Genomic DNA, 23,891 nt, shown 5'->3' with positions numbered 1-23,891 from the left:
GGTCAAAAATAATCCAGACCCTCATTGGAAGCTATGGGAAGTGTTTAAGGCAGGGTTCGGGAATCTTTTTGGCTGAGAGAGCCATGAACACCACATACTTTTAAATGTAATTCCGTGAGAGCCATACAATAGGTTTAAAATTAAAAATACAAGTAATGCGTGCATTTTATGTAATTCCAACACTTTTAAAGTACAACAAGTCTCTGAATTGATTTTGATAACATTGTTATGCTGTTGCTAATCAGTGACGAGTATTTCTTACCATTAATGTGACTTCTGGTGTTGCATGGTTTTGCTGATGGCTTTGTAGTCTGGTTGATACTTAGTGGGGTTAAGCTTCATGCAGGCGTTGAGAAACTTAGGATGAGTCTCTTTTCATGTTCACAAAAGTTTATTCATCGGTAGATTTTTTTTCTTTAGCGAACTCAATGAAGGACTTGAATAAATACTCCCCTCTTGTTTTCCCTTTCAGTCAAAACCCTGCAATCACGCTGATCTGGGATAAGTTGCTTACGTTTGTTGACTCATCCAAAGCGAGAGAAAAAAACGGTCATCTCTCCTACATCCGGTTCTTCCTTTGGGGAGATGGCGTAGTGTATTAAAACACATCGATGTGTCAGATTTTTTCAGAGACTTTATTAACACAAACAAAAACCAAACCAGAGGGGAACACCCAGCCACTCAACACAGCACTCCCCCACAACTCTCTCTCTACACCTGTCTCTCTCCTTCCTTACGCTCGCCCACTTCTTCTTCTGCACCAAATTAGCAATGCCGGTCATATTGAAACAGGACAGGGGACTTTTTTTTTTTTTTTTTTTCAATAAAGATTTATCTGCGAGCCAGCTGTAGCCGTCAAAAGAGCCAGATCTGGCTCGTGAGCCATAGGTTCCCGATCCCTGGTTTAAAGGCAGTTATTTCTGCTAAAGGAGGCTCTACTACAACCCCTAGCAAAAAGTATGGAACCACCAGTCTGACATTTTATCATGTACCTTGTCAAGAGTCCAGAATCTGCATTGGACAAGGTGTCAAGAGTCCAGAATCTGCATTGGACAAGGTGTCAAGAGTCCAGAATCTGCATTGGACAAGGTGTCAAGAGTCAAGAATCTGCATTGGACAAGGTGGTGATGCTGGAACTTTGGTTTGTTGCTGTTCCAGTGAGATTTACAAAGATGACTGCCTGAAGAAAACATCAAAATTCCCTCAGTCCTTAATGACATGGGGCTGCATGTCAGGCAAACGCACTGGGGAGATGGCTGTGGTTAAATCTTCAATAAATGCATAAGTTAACATTTTAGACAGCTTTCTTATCCCTTCAATTGAAAATATGTTTGACATTTTCCAAAATGACAATGCATAATGCCACAGAGCTAAAACTGTTAAAGCATTCCTTGGAGAAAGACTAATCCAGTCAATGACATGGCCTGCAAATAGCCCAGATCTCAATCCTATTGAAAACCTGTGGTGGAAATTGGGGGGAAAAAATGGTCCAAAGCAAGGCTCTGACCTGCATAGATGATCTGGCAACTGCAATCAAAGAGAGTTTGCACCAAATTGATGAAGAATACTCATCAAGTCCATGCCTCAGAAACTGCAAGCTGTCATAAAAGCCAGAGGTGGTGCTACTGAATACTAGAGGTGTGTTTTGATTGTTAATTCTTTGTTTCTCATGATTCCATATTTTTTTCCTCTGAATTGAGTGATTCCATATATATATTCCCCTGCACTTGCTCTACAAAAGTAACATTTACTGACTACCACAATGTTTTTATTCATTACTTTGAGTGTTTCTGAATGCTAAAGAGTTGCACTTTTGAACGATTTTTTTTTTTTTTTTTTTTTCAAGCGTTTTATCAGAGTTTGTTCTACATGATAAAATGTCTGAGTGAGTGCTCGTCCGAGACTGGTGATTCCATACTTTTAGCTAGGGGTTGTATATATTGGTAATGTTATTCTGTCAAGGTGTCTAAATTTATGCACCGGCCTATTTTTAAACAATTATTACGGACTTTCTGTTTATCCTACAAACTTAATTTCACTTTTCAAATATGATTGAGTTCATCTTCTATATGATATATTTTAATGATTTTTTTTGTTTGTTCCAAACATTGATTTACAAAGGAAAATTCTGAACAATAATTAGGGGGGGTCCAAACTTTTGCATACCACTATATAAATGCAGTCTTACATTTTATGTATCCAGTACCAGTAGCTTAAATATACTGTACAATTGTTCTGAATCTCAACCTATACTCCCACTGCGACTTTATGAGTCAACTTGCTTTAGAAGAATCTTGAAGTGTGGAGGATGCAATTAGGTGTATATTTTTATTGCCGCTCGAAGCTGAGGGTTGCTGTCAAATTGATATGGACAGCAACTCCTGCTGCCAGTGGAAAGTGATTGCAGTATACCATAACAAATTATTCCTGTTGTAATTCCTGTTATTAATGTCATTGTAGTAGGCTCACCACATTTAATTCGCCTATTATGAAATCCTAATTATCCCTCACATTGTCTCTCTGAGTGCTTGCTTGCTGAGTGCTAAACACTTACACATCTGTTGCTTTTCATATATGTGTGTAGGGTTGAGGTGCGAGCCGCTGCTGGTTATTTCCGTGGTGTTAACGTCTTGGGGGAGTAGTGGGATGTCTGCTCAGCCGAACCGCCAGTTTGCCTTGGCGAGGGTCCACGTGTCAGTCAATTGGTTTGAGCCTCGGAGGCTGACAGGAAGCAGTTAGCGTGAAAATGCTAGTGACTTGGCATGCAGGGATGGGCGGTGTTAAAGTGGCATGCTATATACGTAGTTATGGACCATCATGTTTTTGAAAATGGAAGACGTTTGACAATGAAACATCATCGTTTAGGGAAGCGATTCTCAAAGTGGTGTTTGTGTACCACTCTTTGTACTAGTATATGTATTTCCCCTAGTGTTATGGCACAGAATCACTGCCTGAATACAGTTTTGTTGTATTTACAAAATGCATTTTGGTTTAATATTTAAAAGGGCTTTGTTTTTAAACATTTGTTCATGTATAATTCCACAGATTTCTTTGTGTGTGCAAGAAAATTAATCGGATAATTTAAGTGTGGTTTTGTGTTTTATGATGACAATAAGTTACCCAGATAGCAGACCGACGTTGAAAAGATGTTAGATCAACATTCCGCTGTCGATCTTATATCGTTGAATCAATGTCACTTTTGCATTCTCAATTAATGTTGTTTCAACGTTGAAATCTTTAAATAAATAAATAAATAAATGCAATTTCGATTATTAATAATTAGTGTTGCACTGATACCATTTTTTGGCCCCGATACCGATACCGATACCGATACCTGGCTGTGCAGTATCGGCCGATACCGATACCACCCCGTTTATATATATATATATATATATTTTTTTTTTTTTTTTCCAAAGAGCTACATAATTGGATGTGAAATCATTGCTATCAAGGCTTTGTCAGGCTGTTGGTTACCTTTGCAAAATAGGAAAAAGTACACTAAACCCCAGTAGACAATAGTTGAATAAACCTTTGGCTCTCAAAGGCCAAAATAGTGCTAAATTTGTGAAATTAATAAAACATGTATAATACTAGCCCAACAGTAAGAAAGTAAAAATAAATTCATAATAATAAACTCTGAATGAACTGAATAAACTTTTTTAAACCTCTCAAAGTCCAAACAGTGCAACTTTCATGAAATTATTGTCACATTCTGCTGCTGGTTAGATTGTGTTTTGTTGCTGGGCGTGGGGGCATGGCACTTGAATCCAATGCAGGCTCATCAACGCAGCATTTAAGCACGGGTGATCTCAGAGAAGGCTGCCGAGATATTTGCCTTGCTGATTGCCCTTTGACATCTGGCACAACAGTCTCGCTACATTTGCTTGTTACGCCCCTGCATTGGGTTTTTCTGTTAGTGTGCTGCTCTCGTTTGTAACCGCTGCCTGTCGTCTTAGTTTGTCCGTCGACCTGCTGTCACGGACTCCTTTTGTTATTTCTACTAACCCGCGATCGCGTGTTATTTTTTGTTTGCAATCATTAAACCCTTTTATGTATCCCCCGCTTGTTGTCTGCTTCGAGGTTCAACCTTGTTTCCGCATTTGCGGACGCTAACAATTATAAGTAATAATAATTGACCACAGCATCCCGTCTCTCCTTTTTTTCGGGAGGTGGGAGTCCCTTATTTCTATTTCTGAAGGGTGGCAACAATACTTTGGAAACACTTCCCAAATTACTGCGGCATTTCTTTCAGTAAAAGACAAAGTAAAGTAGACGAACTGAACTGACCAGAGATTGTTGCTCCGGTCCAGCGGCCTTCTTCCTCTGGATAGCAGTCCTGCTGTTGCAGGCTCAAACTCGTTGTGTTCGTTCACGTTTCGTCTTCAAATGTTTTATCAAGTTCGAGGTATTGAAACTGGCCGATATAACTCCACATCTCCAAACTTTCAGGCCGCAAATCATGCATGCAGCCATTGATTTTAATCGACGGGATTTCTATTTGGAAATAGTTCCCGACCGCCGCCATATTTCCTGGTTTGTTTTTCGTCCATATGAAAAAGCCCCCTTTTGATTGGTCAGGAGTGGCTATTGGCCCGCTCTCATTGGTCTGGAGCAGGCCAATAGCGATAGCTGCTTGGTGTTCACGTGTCATCACACAGCACAGAGACAGAGTGTAGTGAGCGCCAGGAGGAGAAAAAGGCTGTGGTCAAATGTTATAATAATGGACCGGTAAATGGTATCGGCGCCGTCTTTGTTGGTACTCGCCGATACCGATACCACCATTTCGGGCCGGATCGACGCCCCCTGCCGATACTAGTATCGGTATCGGTGCATCTTTTTTAATAATACTGGAACAACGCTGAATGTTATGTTTTCGACCAAAATGCACGCTCATCCATAATTCAATGACTTTTCCATCATATTTTCCGGTCAATCATAAATCAAATACTAGCATTTGTCATCATTAGTTCATCAACTATAAAACAATGTTAACCCAACCATCGCCTGACATACCAAAGAACAACGTTGTTTCAACGTCACTTGAATTAAAAAATTTTGATGTCAACCATACTGATGATTTTGATGGAAAATCAACGTTTATTCAATGTCGGTCTGCTATCTGGGTAATGTTCAAAGTATGCATGATTTTACAGATATGTAATGTACTGTATTTTTGTTAAATGAGAAAACAAGTGAATTCTTTAAAATATACGTACATTATTCTAAACCATAATCATTTTTGTTAAATAAGACAACAAGTGTATTCTTTAGAATATTCGTACATTATTCTAAACCATAATAATTTTTAAGTTGCATGAAAGTTATGGTATTAATCTTGATCAATTATAATAATATTTAGTATGAGTTTTGTTATCATTATTGTGTTTAAAAAAAATGTAATAATAATAATAAAAAATAAAAACATTTTTACAGTATTTACATTATAAGTAGGGCTGTCAAAATTATCGCGTTAACGGGCGTTAATTAAATTTTTTAATTAATCACGTTAAAATATTTGACGCAATTAACGCAGATGTCCCGCTCAAACAGATTTAAATGACAGTACAGTGAAAAGATCCCTTGTTGTTATGGAGTTTTGCCGCCCTCTGCAGGCGCTTGGGTGAATGACCATCTCACATATTGCCTCAAACAGATTACAATGAAGCCGTTTATGGACATTAAGAGTGAAGAGAATGCCACCAGCCGCTTGGGGGCAGCGCCGTTCCATACTCATGTTATTTCTTCTAAACGTGGGAGAATTAGTAGTTGTGAGACGTTTATGCTGTATTCACAATGCAATGCAAATTGCCTTTTGTGCTCCAGACATATTTCGGTAAGTTTTCTTTATTTTAGTGGCAATTATGTCTCTTGTTGTTTTTTGGGTAAGATATGTACAGATATATGTTATACAGTATAGGCGAGTGGACACAGGCGTTCTTTGGACCGCGTCGTTTATTGGCAACTCCTTCACAACAAACATACAGTGGGGAGAATACACTGCCAATGGGTTTTCCCATTGGCAGTGTATCAAATACTTGTTCTCCCCACTGTAAATATCGTTTAGTGAAAACACAACAAAAATAATATTCCTATCTCGCCCAAAAAAAATAATGTTCACAAAAAGAAAAGCACTTCAGTCTACAGTCTATAGTAATGAGGCCCTATTCTGACACACAGCTAAACAACAATGCAAAATGAAATGGCATTCCATATCAAAATAGCTATGCAAAATACACGTAAAACTTAGACTTTGGTCACTCTATTTTTGTTATTGTTATTTTTATTCTTCTTATTATTATATTAACTCTACTTTTGATTGAAAATTTTACAAATTTTATTAAAATGAAAACACGAAGAGGGGTTTTAATATAAAATTACTATAACTTGTAAATATAACATTTATCGTTTAAGAACTACAAGTCTTTCTATCCGTAGATCACTTTAACAGAAAGAATGTTAATGCCATTTGTGGATTTATTGGTACAATAAACAAATACAGTATTTATGTAGAGTATGTTGAATGTATATATCCGTCTTATCTTTCCATTCCAACAATAATTTACAGAAAAATATGGCATATTTTAGAGATGGTTTGAATTGCGATTAATTACGATTAATTAATTTTTAAGCTGTAATTAAATCGATTAAAATTTTTAATCGTTTGACAGCCCTAATTATAAGTATAAATTATTATAAATTATACATTTACATTATATAATATTTGATATTACAATTTCTTTTAATATGGTTTGTCATCAAAAACTTGAATTATTCTCTTGATTTATTGCTAAATGTTCTTTCCTTTGTTTCATAAAGGAGAACCAGGCAGTCCTGCTAATGTTCCATCATCAGAGTGTCTAGCTGAAGCCCCTTTCACCAGGCGGTTGTCACATGGGCATTATGCCAAACCTCATCCTGCTCCTCTTTCTACTGCTGCTGCTCTCCGGCTCCCCTGCAGGTCAGTACTATGCACACTACGTAAAAGTGATAGTCATGTGCAATTCTCAAGCCTGAAAGGTTTTCTAACATGTACAAAAACTAACAATATCAAACCTGCACACTGCTTAGGACGCCCAAGCATCCTGTACCTCTATTATTTCCAAAGTGCAGTGCAATCAGCCATACTGGAAACAAAGCCAAGTGGACATAAAACATCGAGTGAGGAAAACGGGCTGTCTGAAAAACATACAGTCTCCTTGGTGTACCTTGAGCTATTAGTTGGAGCTATCCCATTGATTTCAGATAAACAACAACCATGGAGCAATATTCATGAGTCTCCAGATTCAAATCATTGTTCTACCCAATAAATCATTTATATTTTTCCTCCACTATGGCACCAGTTCTGGTTATACATTATACTATGATTTTGTGTAGATCTACTGCACAAAGACGTCCTTCTCTGTAGAGTACATCAAAAGTAGAGCCCATAAAGCGCCGATGCATCAAAAAAGGCAATAGCCAACGGCGATGTGAGTGCAACTCAAGAACATTGGCTTGACATTTCTTGGAGGATGAAGGATGAATGTTGATCGCTAGTCTGATGGCAAAAACAAAAGTCAAGCACACGCACAGCGCTGTGCAGCCATCGTTACCTATAGTTCAATAGAAGCACAATGGTGCTAACCTAGAAAGCAATGTTTGTCACACCTTGCACTCACATTATTGATTATTGTGCCACATTCTAATTGATTCGCTTGAAGTTAATGTGAGGTATTTGACTTAACAGTCTGTCGGCCGAGAGTATTTGTAGCCTGCAGCCTGACAATCGTATCACGTCACATTTTATCGCTATGCCTTGTCGGTGTCAATACAATACCTGTCACATAAAGTAACATGTCATGACATTACATCAACATGAGTAACTGATGAGTACACACTTAATATGAACAATGCAACCTTACACAGCGTAACAGGGTAAAGTAACATAAAATAGTCTATCACGTCATCGATAACACAATGTAAAGCTACATAAGCAACACAAGGAAACACAACACTGCCTTGTGTTACATAACACAATGTAACACAATGGAATGCAATGAAATTTAACTTGATGTTACAAAATATAACTTAACATAACACAACATCACCAAGCATAGCATAATGGCATAAATATTGTATTATGGGTTTGATCACAGCATCTGCATCAACCAGACATTAAAGTTTCATCTAAAGCGTACCTCAGGTAGTCAGCTGAAAAAAATATAAATTTGGTTTCTGGTGCAATATTGTACGGTTTGATATATATTAGGTGTTATAATATTTGTGTTTAGTCTTGAATTTTAAAAAGTTAAAAATATATACACTCACGGCCACTTTATTAGGTACACTATGCTAGTAACGGGTTGGACCCCCTTTTGCCTTCAGAACTGCCTCAATTCTTCGTGGCATAGATTCAACAGGTGCTGGAAGCATTCCTCAGAGAGTTTGGTCCATATTGACACGATGGCATCACACAGGCAGATTTGTCGGCTGCACATCCATGATGCGAATCTCCCGTTCCACCACATCCCAAAGATGCTCTATTGGATTGAGATCTGGTGACTGTGGAGGCCATTTGATTACGGTGAACTCATTGTCATGTTCAAGAAACCAGTCTGAAATGATTCCAGCTTTATGACATGGCGCACTATCCTGCTGAAAGTAGCCATTGGAAGTTGGGTACATTGTGGTCATAAAGGGATGGACACGGTCAGCAACAACACTCAGGTAGGCTGTGGCGTTCCAAAGATGCTCAGTTGGTACCAGGGAGCCCAAAGAGTGCCAAGAAAATATTCCCCACACCATTACACCACCACCACCAGCCTAAACCGTTGATACAAGGCAGGATGGATCCATGGTTTCATGTTGATGACGCCAAATTCTGACCCTACCATCCGAATGTCGCAGCAGAAATCGAGAGTCATCAGACCAGGCAACGTTTTTCCAATCTTCTATTGTCCAATTTCGATGAGCTTGTGCAAATTTTAGCCTCAGTTTCCTGTTCTTAGCTGAAAGGAGTGGCACCCGGCGTGGTCTTCTGCTGCTGTAGCCCATCTGCCTCAAAGTTCGACGTAAGGTGTGTTCAGAGATGCTCTTCTGCCTAGCTTGGTTGTAACGGGTGGTTATTTGAATCACTGTTGCCTTTCTATCAGCTCGAACCAGTCTGGCCATTCTCCTCTGACCTCTTGCATCAACAAGGCATTTCCGCCCACAGAGCTGCCGCTCACTGGATATTTTTTATTTTTCCGGACTATTCTCTGTAAACCCGAGAGATGGTTGTGCGTGAAAATCCCAGTAGATCAGCAGTTTCTGAAATACTCAGACCAGCCTTTCTGGCACCAACAACCATGCCACGTTCAGAGTCACTCAAATCACCTTTCTTCCCCATACTGATGCTCGGTTTGCACTGCAGGAGATTGTCTTAAACCATGTCTACATGCCTAAATGCACTGAGTTGCCGCCATGTGATTGGCTGATTAGAAATTAAGTGTTAACGAGCAGTTGGACAGGTGTACCTAATAAAGTGACCGGTGAGTGTACAGTATATTCCTCATGGTTAAAGCTCATCCGTGCAACCGTATTTGCTGCCCCATGATCAGCAGGGGGCGTCGTCGTTATGAAGCGAATCTGCTATACATAAAAATACTCCCGGCAGTACAGCTCGCACAGGATTCTGAGCTATCATTATGGAATGCAAAACGTGCAGTGAAGAAAATAAGTATTTGAACATCCTGCTGTTTTGCAAGTTCTCCCACATAGAAATCATGGAGGAATCTGAAATTTTCATCGTTGGTGCATGTCCACCGTGAGAGAGATAATCTAAAGAGAAATATCCAGAAATCACAATGCATGATTTTTTTAACAATTTATTTGTGTGATACTGCTGCAAACAGTTATTTGAACACCTGTCTATCAGCTAGAACTCTGACCATGAAAGACCTGTTAGTCCGAATATTAAAAGTCCACCTCCACTCCATGTATTATCCTGAATCAGATGCAGTTGTTTGAGGTCGATGGAAGCATAAAGACACCTGTTAACCCTATACAATCAGTAAGACTCAAACTTGTAACATGGTCAAGACCAAAGAGCTGTCCAAAGACACAAGAGACAAAATTCTTCACCTCCACAAGTCTGGAAAGAGTTACAGGGCAATTGCTAAGCAGCTTGGTGAAAAAAGGTCCACTGTTGGAGCAATCATTAGAAAATGGAAGAAGCTGAACATGACTGTAAGTCTCAATCGGAGTGGAGCCCCATGCAAAATATCACCTTGTGGCGTCTCAATGATCCTCAGAAAGGTGAGGAATCAGCCCATAACTACACAACAGGAGTTGGTCAATGACCTGAAAAGACGTGGGACCACCGTTTCCAAGGTTACTGTTAGTAATAGACTAGACGTCATGGTTTGAAATCATGCATGGCACGGATGGTTCCCCTGCTTAAACCAGCACATGTCGAGGCCCGTCTGAAGTTTGCCTGTGACCATTTGGATGATGCAGAGGAGTCATGGGAGCAAGTTTTGTGGTCAGATTAGATTAAAATAGAACTTTTTGGTCATAATTCCACTAACTGTGTTTGGGGGAAGAAGGTTGAGTACTATCTCAAGAACACCATCCCTACTGTGAAGCATCGGGGTGGTATCAATATGCTTTGGGTGTGTTTTTCTGCGCATGGGACAGGACGAGTGCACTGTATTAAAGAGAGGATGACTGGGGCCCTGTACTGTGAGATTTTGGGGAACAACCTAATTCCTTCAGTCAGAGCATTGAAGATGGGTCGTGCCTGGCTCTTCTAACATGACAATGACCCAAAGCACACAGCCAGGAAAAACCTAGGAGTGGGTCCGTATGAAGCATTCATTTAGATTGATGCGTGGATTTTTCCTTTTACATTATCTCTCTCACAGTGGACATGCACCTAAGATGAACATTTTAGACACCTCCATGATTTCTAAGCGCGAGAATTTGCAAAATAGCAGGGTGTTCAAATACTTATTTTCTTCACTGTATGAACGTTTCAATAGCAAGTGAAAAAATAAGGATAAACACTTTTGCAATTTATGTGGGTTAACTTGTTAATCCAGAATGGTCTTTTGATTGCGGACATGATAATAACAAACCTATATATCACTCACTAGCAAGTGTTGGGTGTCGACGGAAGCCATGTTAGCAGCTCGAAGACACATGGGTTTCTATGGCACCTTCCAATGAATTTAATAAGGGGAATTAAATTGGCATTTACAAGACTAGACATAAACATTATAACAACAGATATTTATCAGACTGGACAATACTGCTCTGGGAAGCATATATACTAGGGGTGTAACGGTACACAAAAATCTCGGTTCGGTACGTACCTCGGTTTTGAGGTCACGGTTCGGTTCATTTTCGGTACAGTAAGAAAACAAAATGCAAAATATAAATGTGCTAGTTTTTTATTACCGTATTTTTCGGACTACAAGTCGCTCCTGAGTATAAGTCGATCCAGCCATAAAATGCCCAACGAAGAGAAAAAAAACATATACAAGTCGCACCGGAGTATAAGTCGAATTTTTGGGGGAAATTTACTTGATAAAATCCAACACATAGAACAGACATGTCATCTTGAAAGGCAATTTAATATAAAAATACAATAGAGAACAACATGCTAAATAAATATACAGTGTACAGTGCATGAACAACAAAATGTGAATATACTTTCCTACGCTACGGCTCGGTCCTGGCAATACAGCGAACTCCCAAAAGACAATGCTGGACGTCCGTATAATTTGCTGAATCAATTTGGTCCTCGATAGAAAACAGGTTCGCATCAACGTAAATAAATGATAATTAGGTACTATTAGTAATAAGTAACAGGTTAGCATGCGTTCGCTATCATTAGCACATCGTTCAAACAACCACACAACTGGCTCTAAGTGGCCGATCGCGGGTGGAAAACACACAACAACAACAGAAAAGATGATACACGCAGGCGTTGCCTCTGTAGAGATGATTTAAAAGCATAAACAATGAAAGTAGGTTCGCAGCCGTCTATTCTCTCTCGCTGTAACTCGCCCACTTGGCACTCACTCACTCAGAGCTACGTAGCTGTCCGTCTTCTTCTGGCGTGTGAGCACCCTTCTCCACGTAAACAAGTGCGAGTGCGCCCTCACGTGGGCGTGAAAGCGCCACAAATTAAATGCATCCATTTCAAGATAAAAAACACTAACCACTGCCAAAGTCAGAACACGAACGTGGCCATAGCTATAAAGAGTTATTCAGATAACTATAGCATAAGAACATGCTAACAACTTTACAAAACCATCAGTGTCACTGCAAAACACCAAAATAACATGTGAAATTATATCATAATGTGTTAATAATTCCACACATAGGTCGCTCCTGAGTATAAGTCACACCCCCAGCCAAAATATGAAAAAAAAGGCGACTTATAGTCTGAAAAATACGGTACACACTTTTGTGCTTTCAACAATAGGAACATTAGCGTATACAAAGCTAGAATTCTGCTCATAAAGTAGTGGGTATTTAACAACAATTTGCCTTTCAGACCCCGCGTATTGGTCAGCATTCTTTCTGAAAGAAAAAAAAAAAAAAAAAAAAGCAATCCCAATGACAAAGATTTTAACATGTATTTTACAAATGCAATGCCTCAATGAAACATTTTTTTTTCTTATGAACGGTTTTCAAAAGCTTTATTGGTGGATTTTCTCAAGTTAAAGCGCCACACAGTAATTAATAAATTTGTGTAAGCAGTATGTGTGTATTATTTTTATTATTTAATTACAGGTGTTTTAGCTCATTTCAATTTATTTTATTTAAATGGGCTATTATTGATTTAATTATGTGTTTATATTTTACAAATGTGATGTACTATTCATTTATATTGTTTATTTTATGTTGTATAACTTTAGTTCCTATGTGAATATAAGTTCCTACTTATTTTGTTGTGGTAGGAGGGTTTTGTATTGAACACGGGGCCGTGTTGGTTATTATTATAGCATAGAAGACAGCAGTAAATCAACAAAGACAAGTCAACTGAGCCCCGATCTACCACTCAAGAGATCTGATGGAGTCAAAAAGTAGGTTACGATTGCATATTAGTTTAAAAATCGACCAGATCCACTGTATTTTTACACAAGTGACTTCTGGCCCGATCCTAGCTACCAGTAGTAGTATTGACGCAGGAGGGCCGCGTCTCGCGTCAAATAATCAACTCTGCCGTTCTCGTGCGTCGTGTTGAGCCGCTTCTGGGACGCGTCTAACACGCGGCCGCACTGCGACTGGTGTGCATTGGCTGATTGAATTTAACGCCCGCATTTCACTGCGTTCTCGCGGCGGCCACATTGTCGCGCCGTTGACGTTTCTTAACTGTCCTACCGTGTTGGTCCTCATTATAGTAGAGAAGACGGAGTAAACATAATCTACACAAAGAAACTAACCTGATCGACTCACAGCCTCAAAAAGTAAGGGTTACATTACGTTATAAACTCGTTCGGTACGCCTCCGTTCCGAACCGAGGACCCCGAACCGAAAGGGTTCAATACAAATACATGTACCGTTACACCCTTAATATATACATACAGTGCTTTTTTGAAATGATCACCAGAAGTATGCAACATGATAGAAATCTATTGAGAGTGGGAATTTCTCACGAGTGCAACAGCTATATTTAAATTTCTTCCAAATGGAATGTCTGGCATCATATATTGCAGTTGTTTTTTTTTTTTTTTTTTTTTTTTTTTAATTAAATCACTTAATCATATCATATTTATTTATATTTACTTTCCTTTGTTTACTGTTGCAGATACATCAATGCATGAGGGGGAACCTGACTTTTATAGAGGTAAGACATTTCGCTAAGGATGTTTTCAGTCTATACTGTTTTAGATCATTATTGGAAATAATGATTAAAATGACATAAAAATGGACTTTGGCAATCCGGAGTTCATATTTTGTAATTCAAAACAAATGATTAAATTCCTTCCAAAACATAATGATTTGCAACTGCGCTGACATCTTCATCATTCTCTGGCCTTCGGAGGACAAATGCTGTAAATTTAAGGTCAAGACTCCATCATCTCATCTCATTATCAATAGTTTGTTTGTCCTGAACCTTCAGGTTTGGTTTTCACATGTCTAGGTTAGAAACAATTCACATGAAACTTAGTTTGAAGTAGAAATAATGTCAGACTTAATTTTCTTTTATCTTGATATAGGCTAATGTACAGTGCCTTGCAAAAGTATTCGGCCCCCTTGAACCTTGCAACCTTTCGCCACATTTCAGGCTTCAAACATAAAGATATAAAATTTTAATTTTTTGTTAAGAATCAACAACAAGTGGGACACAATCGTGAAGTGGAACAAAATTTATTGGATAATTTAAACTTTTTTAACAAATAAAAAACTGAAAAGTGGGGCGTGAAATATTATTCGGCCCCCTTGCGTTAATACTTTGTAGCGCCACCTTTTGCTCCAATTACAGCTGCAAGTCGCTTGGGGTATGTTTCTATCAGTTTTGCACATCGAGAGACCGACATTCTTGCCCATTCTTCCTTGCAAAACAGCTCGAGCTCAGTGAGGTTGGATGGAGAGTGTTTGTGAACAGCAGTCTTCAGCTCTTTCCACAGATTCTCGATTGGATTCAGGTCTGGACTTTGACTTGGCCATTCTAACACCCAGATACGTTGATTTTTTAACCATTCCATTGTAGATTTGGCTTTATGTTTTGGATCATTGTCCTTTTGGAAGATAAATCTCCATCCCAGTCTCAGGTCTTGTGCAGATACCAACAGGTTTTCTTCCAGAATGTTCCTGTATTTGGCTGCGTCCATCTTCTCGTCAATTTTAACCATCTTCCCTGTCCCTGCTGAAGAAAAGCAGGCCCAAACCATGATGCTGCCACCACCATGTTTGACAGTGGGGATGGTGTGTTCAGGGTGATGAGCTGTGTTGCTTTTACGCCAAACATATCGTTTTGCATTGTGGCCAAAAAGTTCAATTTTGTTTTTTTCTGACCAGAGCACCTTCTTCCACATGTTTGGTGTGTCTCCCAGGTTTTAAAGGAGACTTTTTATGGATATCTTTGAAAAATGACTTTCTTCTTGCCACTCTTCCATAAAGGCCAGATTTGTGCAGTGTACGACTGATTGTTGTCCTATGGACAGACTCTCCCACCTCAGCTAGATCTCTGCAGTTCATCCAGAGTGATCATGGGCCTCTTGGCTGCATCTCTGATCAGTTTTCTCCTTGTTTGAGAAGAAAGTTTGGAAGGACGGCCAGGTCTTGGTAGATTTGCAGTGGTCTGATGCTCCTTCCATTTCAATATGATGGCTTGCACAGTGCTCCTTGAGATGTTTAAAGCTTGGGAAATCTTTTTGTATCCAAATCCGGCTTTAAACTTCTCCACAACAGTATCTCGGACCTGCCTGGTGTGTTCCTTGGTTTTCATAATGCTCTCTGCACTTTAAACAGAACCCTGAGACTATCACAGAGCAGGTGCATTTATACGGAGACTTGATTACACACAGGTGGATTCTATTTATCATCATCGGTCATTTAGAACAACATTGGATCATTCAGAGATCCTCACTGAACTTCTGGAGTGAGTTTGCTGCACTGAAAGTAAAGGGGCCGAATAATATTGCACGCCCCACTTTTCAGTTTTTTATTTGTTAAAAAAGTTTAGATTATCCACTAAATGTTGTTCCGCTTCACGATTGTGTCCCACTTGTTGTTGATTCTTGACAAAAAAATTAAATTTCATATCTTTATGTTTGAAGCCTGAAATGTGGCGAAAGGTTGCAAGATTCAAGGGGGCCGAATACTTTTGCAAGGCACTGTATTTCACAATCTGGTGAGTACACATGAAACACAGTGTTATTGGCTTCAAACTCGGCATGAAAAGCAGTAAATTATTTTCAATTAAACCCACTTACAAGCCAAGAACAGTAGTTAAACGCTCGGACAACTTTTGTTTTTTAAGAGGATGCTCACCACGCTAAAGTTGATGCTAATGCTAACGCCTCGAGTTACATTTAGTGTGTGATGATTACTTAGCACAGATCTTTCAAGGCTAAAGCAACGTTGCTTATCCTCTCTTGCCAAGATAAGAAAACAAATTTCGCCATGTGTTTCCAAACAACAAGCAAGATTGAGCGCAGCCTCACTTGAAACACATCCTAAACTCTGGTGAAGGGAGTGAAGGAGTGGCACAGCACATCTCACATGAGTGACACGACCCAAACACTGCTATGATGCAAGCTGACATACTCCGCGTACAATATGAAAAGGTCAAGCACTGTGAACATACTGTATGACAGAAACTATCACATTTTCATTTTATCGTCTTGTCACACGAAAACTGGCATTGTAATCATTACGTTCAAGTCCAAGTCTTCCAAGCCACGTTGCTAGCTCATCGTTGTCACGTCATCGTCATGAAAAAAATGGTTTGTCGACGAAATGCTTTCGTTATCGTCATTGTTGACAAAAACAACACTGATGATACACCTCATCAAAGGTTGCCATCTCAAACACGTAGACGACATTGAAATGTGGAACAGTGGGCATAGTATTGTGGTGTCTGACAAAAGTGTCACACACTCTATATGGCACTACTAGCAAAGGGAAAATTACAATGGCTCAGTCTGTGAAGACTTGACTGTAAAAAACAAAGCCTGACACACTGAAACAAAAAGATCTCCATTTACTGGTTGCTGAAGTGGTGCCAGTGCCTTTGGGCAATGAACTTGAAAGCCCAACTGCTTGGGTTGAACAAATCATTTATCCCCTCCATGTGTGTCCATATGTTCCTACTGTATATGTAAATGTTGCATTCGAAAACACAATGTTTTGATTAATTAATCACTGTGCCCTTATTTTAAAGCACCAGTGTGTGTTTTACTCCCTGCAATTTTTTTAACGGAGAGAAAAATAAATTGTAATCAGATTCTCAGTATGTGGTGTGCTGTAGGGAGAAAAAGAAAGCTTTCTGATTCGTTGCGCAGGAGGAAGCTGTGATATTGCGAGCAGGTTGAAATAAGGGACAAACCATATTCCCCTTGTATTTTTGTCAGAAAGTGTTTCTGTGCAAAATGCCCCATGTTCTGTGATTCGGCGTATTTATAGTTGATGATGCAGTCGGCGCACAAGGCGGGAACATTGTGTAGGTGGTCTTCCCGCTGAGACGCACGGCAGAGTTTTTTGCTTTCCTTTTCAGAGAGATATTCATCACAGCAACATCTATATCTCTGATACTTGTGTTTCTTTCCTCTCAGTTAACACCCACGCATGACTTTTAAAAGCTGTCCAGCTCTATGTCGTCTCAAATGCCAAAATATGCTTGACAACAATGAGCTGAACTATAATCTATTGGATCCTGAATTTATTGAAAATTATGTGGTCCTGATGGTCACGAAGGGGTCCGTCTTTTTTGTTTTGTATACGTTGCCTTTTGTAACACAACAAATCCAGTGAGATTTGGATTTGCGAGGAAAGAAGAAAACACTGTAATCAGATCAGCTAGTTCCATGGGATGGCAGTCACTTCATTCTCAGCGGAATAATTCCATTTGCAGTGCACATGTCTTTCAGTCTGTATATGAATTTTGCACTCCAGAGATAACTCCTGCTGTGCGCAGTGATTATTGCTACACTCTGCTTTTGGCACCTAAGGGAAACATCTTATTATTTGGTCAGTTATTGTGTGAAGTAAAATCGAGCGAAGCTTTCTAATCCATTTACATAGTTGCATAGGTGACTAATTGGATAAAATTTCACATAAACTGATAGAGATGGAAATGTTTTTTGAGTAAAGTCCATAGATTGTAGGGGTGTGATAAAATATCAAAATGGTGATATATTGTGATACTTTGTATCCCAAAAGGTTATCGATATGCTCCTGCCAAGAATCAAGATATCGTTTTAAAAAGGTGTCAATGTCTTAAAAAAAAATAAAAATGAACCAACAAGTTGCCACCAAAATATTCCACCATAATAGTGTTTCAGTTAACTCTAAGGATGCATTGACGGTGCTTGACGCCCAATCCATTTAGACTGGGAACGTTCATTCATTCGAAACCAGAGCATTCACAGTCATTCTGTTTGATTTTCAGGGCATTTACAGGTCACTTGTTGTTCATTTTAAGGCATTTACAGGTCATTTTCTGTTGAGTTTGAGTCACTGCCTATTCATTTGGGTGACTTGGGTCACTTTTTGTTCTGTAACTCAAAATAAACAGAAAGAGAGCCATACAATACACCAAAATCAACAGGAAGTAACTGAAAATCAACAGGAAAATGCCCTTAAATGGCCCAAAATGACCTCATTGCCTGGTATTGGCTGCCACTACCGGCCATAGACTTTCAATCCGTTTGAATTCGCTGCCACCCTCCAATGGCATTGGATGGCATTGGCATGGATGCCACCCTCCATCCAATTCAAATGGATTGGACGTCTACAAGTGATAAACTCATTCCAATTCACAGCAGAAGCTTGTTTTTCTGATTATTAGTTGTTTGTAGTGTTAGGTCTAAACTTAATACTTAGAAAACAACAAAAGACCTAGGAAGGGACGGAGGAAGAATCAGACTTGAGACGAAGATAAAGTTTTTACGCTGACGGCCGTCAGGAGAAAGGTTGATGCGGAGCGAGTGGCTCACAACAAGCTTATCTGACCTTCCCCTGAGGAGCGCAGCCTTTTATTAAAAAGCTGGAGAGCATTCATTGCACATGCGTAAGTTTTGTTTTATCGAGATTGTATCATTTACTGAGAACAGAAACCAGAATGAAACATTATGGTGACGTTTACTGAAAACAGAAACTTTACTCACTAAAGCACAAGTGAATAGACTGTTACATGAGTAAACATAATCATAACACCTAGTTTTAAACACACATAATGGCATTAATTATTGTAAATACTGTTATTGTGCAAAAGCATTAAAGCACATCTTACAGTAGAATATCTTAGAATGATTTCCCGACCAATGTATCGGTAATCGTTGTATCGCCATATCGTCAGATCGTTATCGTGAGCTTTGTATAGCAAATTGTATCGTATCGTGAGCAGTGTTGTCACAGATTCCTTGAAAAAGTAATTTAATTACTGATTACTGATTACGCCTCAAAAAAGTAATCTAGTTACTTTACTGATTACTTCATTATCAAACTGTTACTTTGAAAGTAATCTGTCAGTTACTTTTTAACCATTTTTCTCCCTTTGCCGCCTCAACATAGGAATGACAACAGAAAAATGTCATCACATGTAATTGACTTTCCGATGATTGAATTTAAAGGGGGATATCAGAATTTCGCGCTAGCTTAGCCACTCCGAAGCCCTGAAACTAACAAATATCTGACAAACTCCTTGGAATTTGTTGAAATCAACTCCACCGACCAATTAAACCCCGCTAACTCTAAGATTAAGCCTAATGCCAAAACTTCTGAATTTCGGCTTATGGTTAACAGCATATCAGTGCCAATGTAAAACAATGCAAACCGACTGCACAAAATTGCAAAGGTGGTGGCGGGCGCGGATGCACGTCCACAACCCGGAAGTACTCCTCTCAACACACACGCAGTCAATTTTGCCACAAAACGTGGCGGCAACTTAGCACTTTACACTCAATCGGACTTACAACACATCCCACAGATGCTAAACGAACACATCACCTCACGGCATAAATGTGCAACACGTATATGATGTAAACAAAGCTTGCCAACTTGGAGCGATGACTGCCCGTCATTGCTACGGCAAAGCTACGAAACGGCCGCGCATGTAGGAAGTTCAACCTTTTGCTGATACCCTCCAGAATGAAGGAAAAATACTCACCTTCATTCATGAATATCCACAGATCAACATTCCCTCGCAACGTGTCAACACTCGGCTCCAATGTCCACCCACCTGGCCCACGCCTTCAGTCCCACAACACATGTGACACGAGACCAAAACAGGAAATAGCTAAGAGGTTGTCATGGAAACACGTACCGGGAACCTTTTATTTTAGCATTTTCTATTCAAAATGCTCTTCGTACATGACTACAATAATCTTCATTTTACATACGTTATGAGGCAATGAAAAAATTGTAACGCAGAGACACTAAGGAAACTAACTTTAATCAGATTACTGGTGTAGAAAAATGAACGGGTTAGATTACTCGTTACTGAAAAAAGTAATCAGATTACAGTAACGCGTTAGTTAGTAACGCGTTACTGACAACTGATCGTGAGGTACCAAGAATTTCCCACTCCTAATAGATTGTTTTCGTTTTTTATTAGTGTGCGCTTAGCAGGGAAGAATCACTCTTTTCATTGAGTGCACAGTAAATAAACCCTCACTTGTTTAGCCCATGGACTCTATCCATTCAGTCAAGTGTCACCAATAGCAGAAACAGAGAGATGTTTGATGCACTTTAATGACACAAAAAAATACAGTTAAATGGTACAATACAGAAACATCTGTTCTTTTGGGGAATGATGGTGCAAACGAGGTTGGAGGTGAGAAAGAAAGGGTGAATTATCAGTTAGTGACAAGAGTCATTGTATCACAGCTGCCTTCTATTTATCATTTCGACTTCAATCCAAGCTCCGCTATGAAGTTGTTTTCTGTCTGTCCTTATGAAGGAACTGTTTAGTAACATAATGACACATATTTTTCAAGAGCCCAAAGCACAGTAAAAACATTTTTCTTTTTCCAATTTCATGTGGCTCTAAATGTGAAGCATCGAAACATACATAAAATAGCACAATTAACACTTTTCGCATTAGAAAACACAGCATGGAACTAACATGTACACAACATGTAACGCGATAATGCCCAGCGGCAAGTAGGGTAGTCAAAAAATTTACTTCAGAGTAGAGTTACTTAAAAATATTACTCAAGTAAAAGTAGTAGTTGTGTACCGTCTTCAGAAGAGGCTTCCTATTGGGGTGACAGCCATGCACACCAATTTGATGTAGAGAGCGGTGTATGCTCTGAGCACTAACAGGCTGAGGCTGACCCCCACCTCTTCAATCTCTGCAGCAATGCTGACAGCACTCCTGTAACGAGTCACATGACATTTTGGAGGGAAAATGACAAGCAGTACTCAATTTGGACATTAAAGAGCATACGACAGGAGAAAAAAAGTCTTAAATGGCATTATTATGTGAATTAGAATCATTATTTTGAGACGATTCGACTATATACAACAATTTAGCAAAGCGCAGATGATGAGAAATTAGTCTTTTAATCTTCCAGTTAGCCACGCCTACCATTATAGGGCTTTAGCGTCCCCAACAGGTGGATGACGTCAGCGGTAGACTGGGCTCATTGGTTTTACTATTCAGCCCATTGAGGGGAATTATTCAGAACGAGGAAAACATGACAAAGAGAGCCACAAAATGTCATTGTTTCAGTCTCTCTACTCCAATATTTTTACAGGATATTCTTTTTATCCAAGTATTTTTCCCCAATAGCTATATAAATGGCTTGATAAGGACCAGTCAGCCCTTCGAGGGGGAACTATTCAGAACGAGGAAAACGCGACGAAGAGAGCTACAAAATGTCATTGTTTCTGTCTCTTTACTTCAGTGTTTTTACAGGATATTCTTTTTATCTATTCTTTTATCTTTTTAAGTATTTTCCCCAATTGCTAAATAAATGGCATGGTCATGACAAATAACAGTCTTGTGCTAAATGGAATATGAAATAATAAAAATGCATTTATTCAGGACGACATGGCAAAATTACTCCATAATGGTCAAAACTGTCGACTTCACCTTTACTGTCGCACCTCCCGAACGATATTTTATGACACCTAAATCGGACATATGTCATTTCCCTTCCCCGGCTTCGGAGAATGTAAACAAACCAAAAGGCGTGACAGCTAGCCGACATGCTAACCCGAACCGAGTGATGTTTCAAAGTCTTCGAAGCGGAAAATCACACATAACTAGCCTGGATTTATTGACATGACGACTGGGTTGTCGATTGCCTTCGTGGATCGGCAAACCGCCCGGCGGAGAGCAATTTATAGTCCGTTCCCTGGAGGAGGGCGGCTGCAGTTGTTGTGCAGCTAACGTGCTGCTAATGTGCATGAGGAGAGCTTTTTACATGCTTATCAATGATCAAACGTAAGTAGTCCTTTATTTAAAGAAAGTTTGTAGTGTTTACTTTGTAATAGCTGTATTAATATTTGACATAATACAAAACAAGATGTTTACTCATTTCCTCGTAAGTCCAAGGGTCCCACAGTGAATATCCACGGTGAATGGGAACCTTTTGAAACTCCAAAAAGGCGCATAAGCCTTTCCCTCATACAGAATGATTTTTCTGCAGCCGTTTGGCTGGTGTGATGCGAAATATAAACGTATTAATCCGCAAAATCAGCTGAATCCTTCGTCCTCATACACAACAGTACCTGTATAGTGAAGAGGACGTCTTCTACCGTACACGTCACAGCGCCCTCCTCCTCAATGCAAGACCGAAGCCGGAAGTCACTCATGTTCATGGCGCGGTATTCAAAAAACTAAATAAATATAGCGATCGCTTCCACACACATCCAAGCAGTCCATATCATGAAAGAGCATAAAATACCGTGTGTATTATGAAATAAACATGCTTTTTCGTGTCACATGCACTTTAAGGGATGTACGTATTTATCAAGGGGCTGTACTGACTTTTGTTGCAAGGGGTTTAGATATTAATGTATAATGTATAATTTTGAGTTATTTTGAGGGGAAACTAAACTACTTTTGATTGTGTCAAAGTGTAATTTTGTCTGTCCCATATCTGCAGAAATGCGAGGGGTGTACTCACTTTTGTGATACACTGTAAACTTAAAGAATGTTAAATGTATTTAAATAACAAATGTGTCTACAAATTATCCTGTAAAGACAAATAAATAAATAATGAATTGCCCAAATAAATTTGATACAAAACTAATTCTGATAATTCCCAGGTACCCACGTATTGCCATCAAGAGCGAAATACGTCTCAGTCTTAATGACACGAGTCTCCGTATATTTTGTGTGATTTGGAATAGGCAGTGTAGCGCTACCTCAACAACATGTGGTTGATCCATGATTGTCTGGCCAGTAAGTGAACGAGGGCAAGTGTGTTTTATTTACGTCTTTCACTCCCCCTCCGCCCATTTTCCCTCCGCCCTCCAAGTGGCCTCCGTGTGACGTCATAGCAAGGGCTGAGGGCAAGTGAGCGAGGGCAACTCAAACCCTTATTGAAACACAGCCCTTGTGTCATAGCGCCACGTTAGCATAACTTGCCTAATTTCGTGCAGTCCAATGTCATGTAATGCCATTCAACGTGTATGTAACACAAACTATGTAACAATATATCATTAATAACAAAATTGGTATAGCACTTTGTAGGACTGACTGAAATGTATAAAAGTTTCACCAATTTCCAAAACTGTATGTACCAGTAGATGAGACAGCTGTGCAGGTTATAGGGAGGACACAGAGGCGATTCAGACACAAGTTCACGAGAGGGTGCAAGAGATGTCGTGTCTCCAGGCCTTCTGTGGCCTGCTTTGACAACCCTCCCTCCCCAGCCATCTGTCATACTCAACATTACAGTAAAAAAATTGGACCACCACCAGGAGTCAAAGCTATTCTCAAATGGAGCACTTTTCTCTTTTTCTATCTACAAATAATGGATTCACAGCAGGGTTGCAAATGATCTCATTACTGGTGAGTTTGCGCTTATGATTAAAATGCCTTAAAAAAATAAAATCGCTCGGTATAATCTTCCCTTGTTCCTAGAAGTTCTAGATAGGGAAAATTTAAGGTCCAACATGTGAAATTAATTTCATTTCGCCATATCTTTCTTCCACAAAATATATTTATTGCTATTTTAGCACATCTATTTTTCATACCGGTCGGTGCAAGCACCTAATTTTCAGGGGAGCTCTATCTT

General features: G+C 39.4%; 1 protein-coding gene across 2 annotated transcripts in view; it reads left to right on the top strand.

Annotated features, from left to right (window-relative positions):
* The window catches only part of cntn1a (contactin 1a), a 169,980-nt gene that overhangs the window by 93,043 nt on the left and 53,046 nt on the right, over nucleotides 1-23,891 (top strand). For both annotated transcript variants that reach the window (XM_057835694.1, XM_057835695.1), the window contains 2 exons: nucleotides 6,817-6,958; nucleotides 13,781-13,819. In XM_057835694.1, the coding sequence (XP_057691677.1) occupies nucleotides 6,892-6,958; nucleotides 13,781-13,819 (106 nt within the window). In that variant the 5' untranslated portion in view covers nucleotides 6,817-6,891. The remainder of the gene's footprint in view (nucleotides 1-6,816; nucleotides 6,959-13,780; nucleotides 13,820-23,891) is intronic.

This window comes from Corythoichthys intestinalis, chromosome 5, assembly GCF_030265065.1.
Source record: "Corythoichthys intestinalis isolate RoL2023-P3 chromosome 5, ASM3026506v1, whole genome shotgun sequence".
Lineage (NCBI taxonomy): Eukaryota > Metazoa > Chordata > Actinopteri > Syngnathiformes > Syngnathidae > Corythoichthys > Corythoichthys intestinalis.
This window is presented reverse-complemented; position numbering and strand designations above follow the sequence as displayed.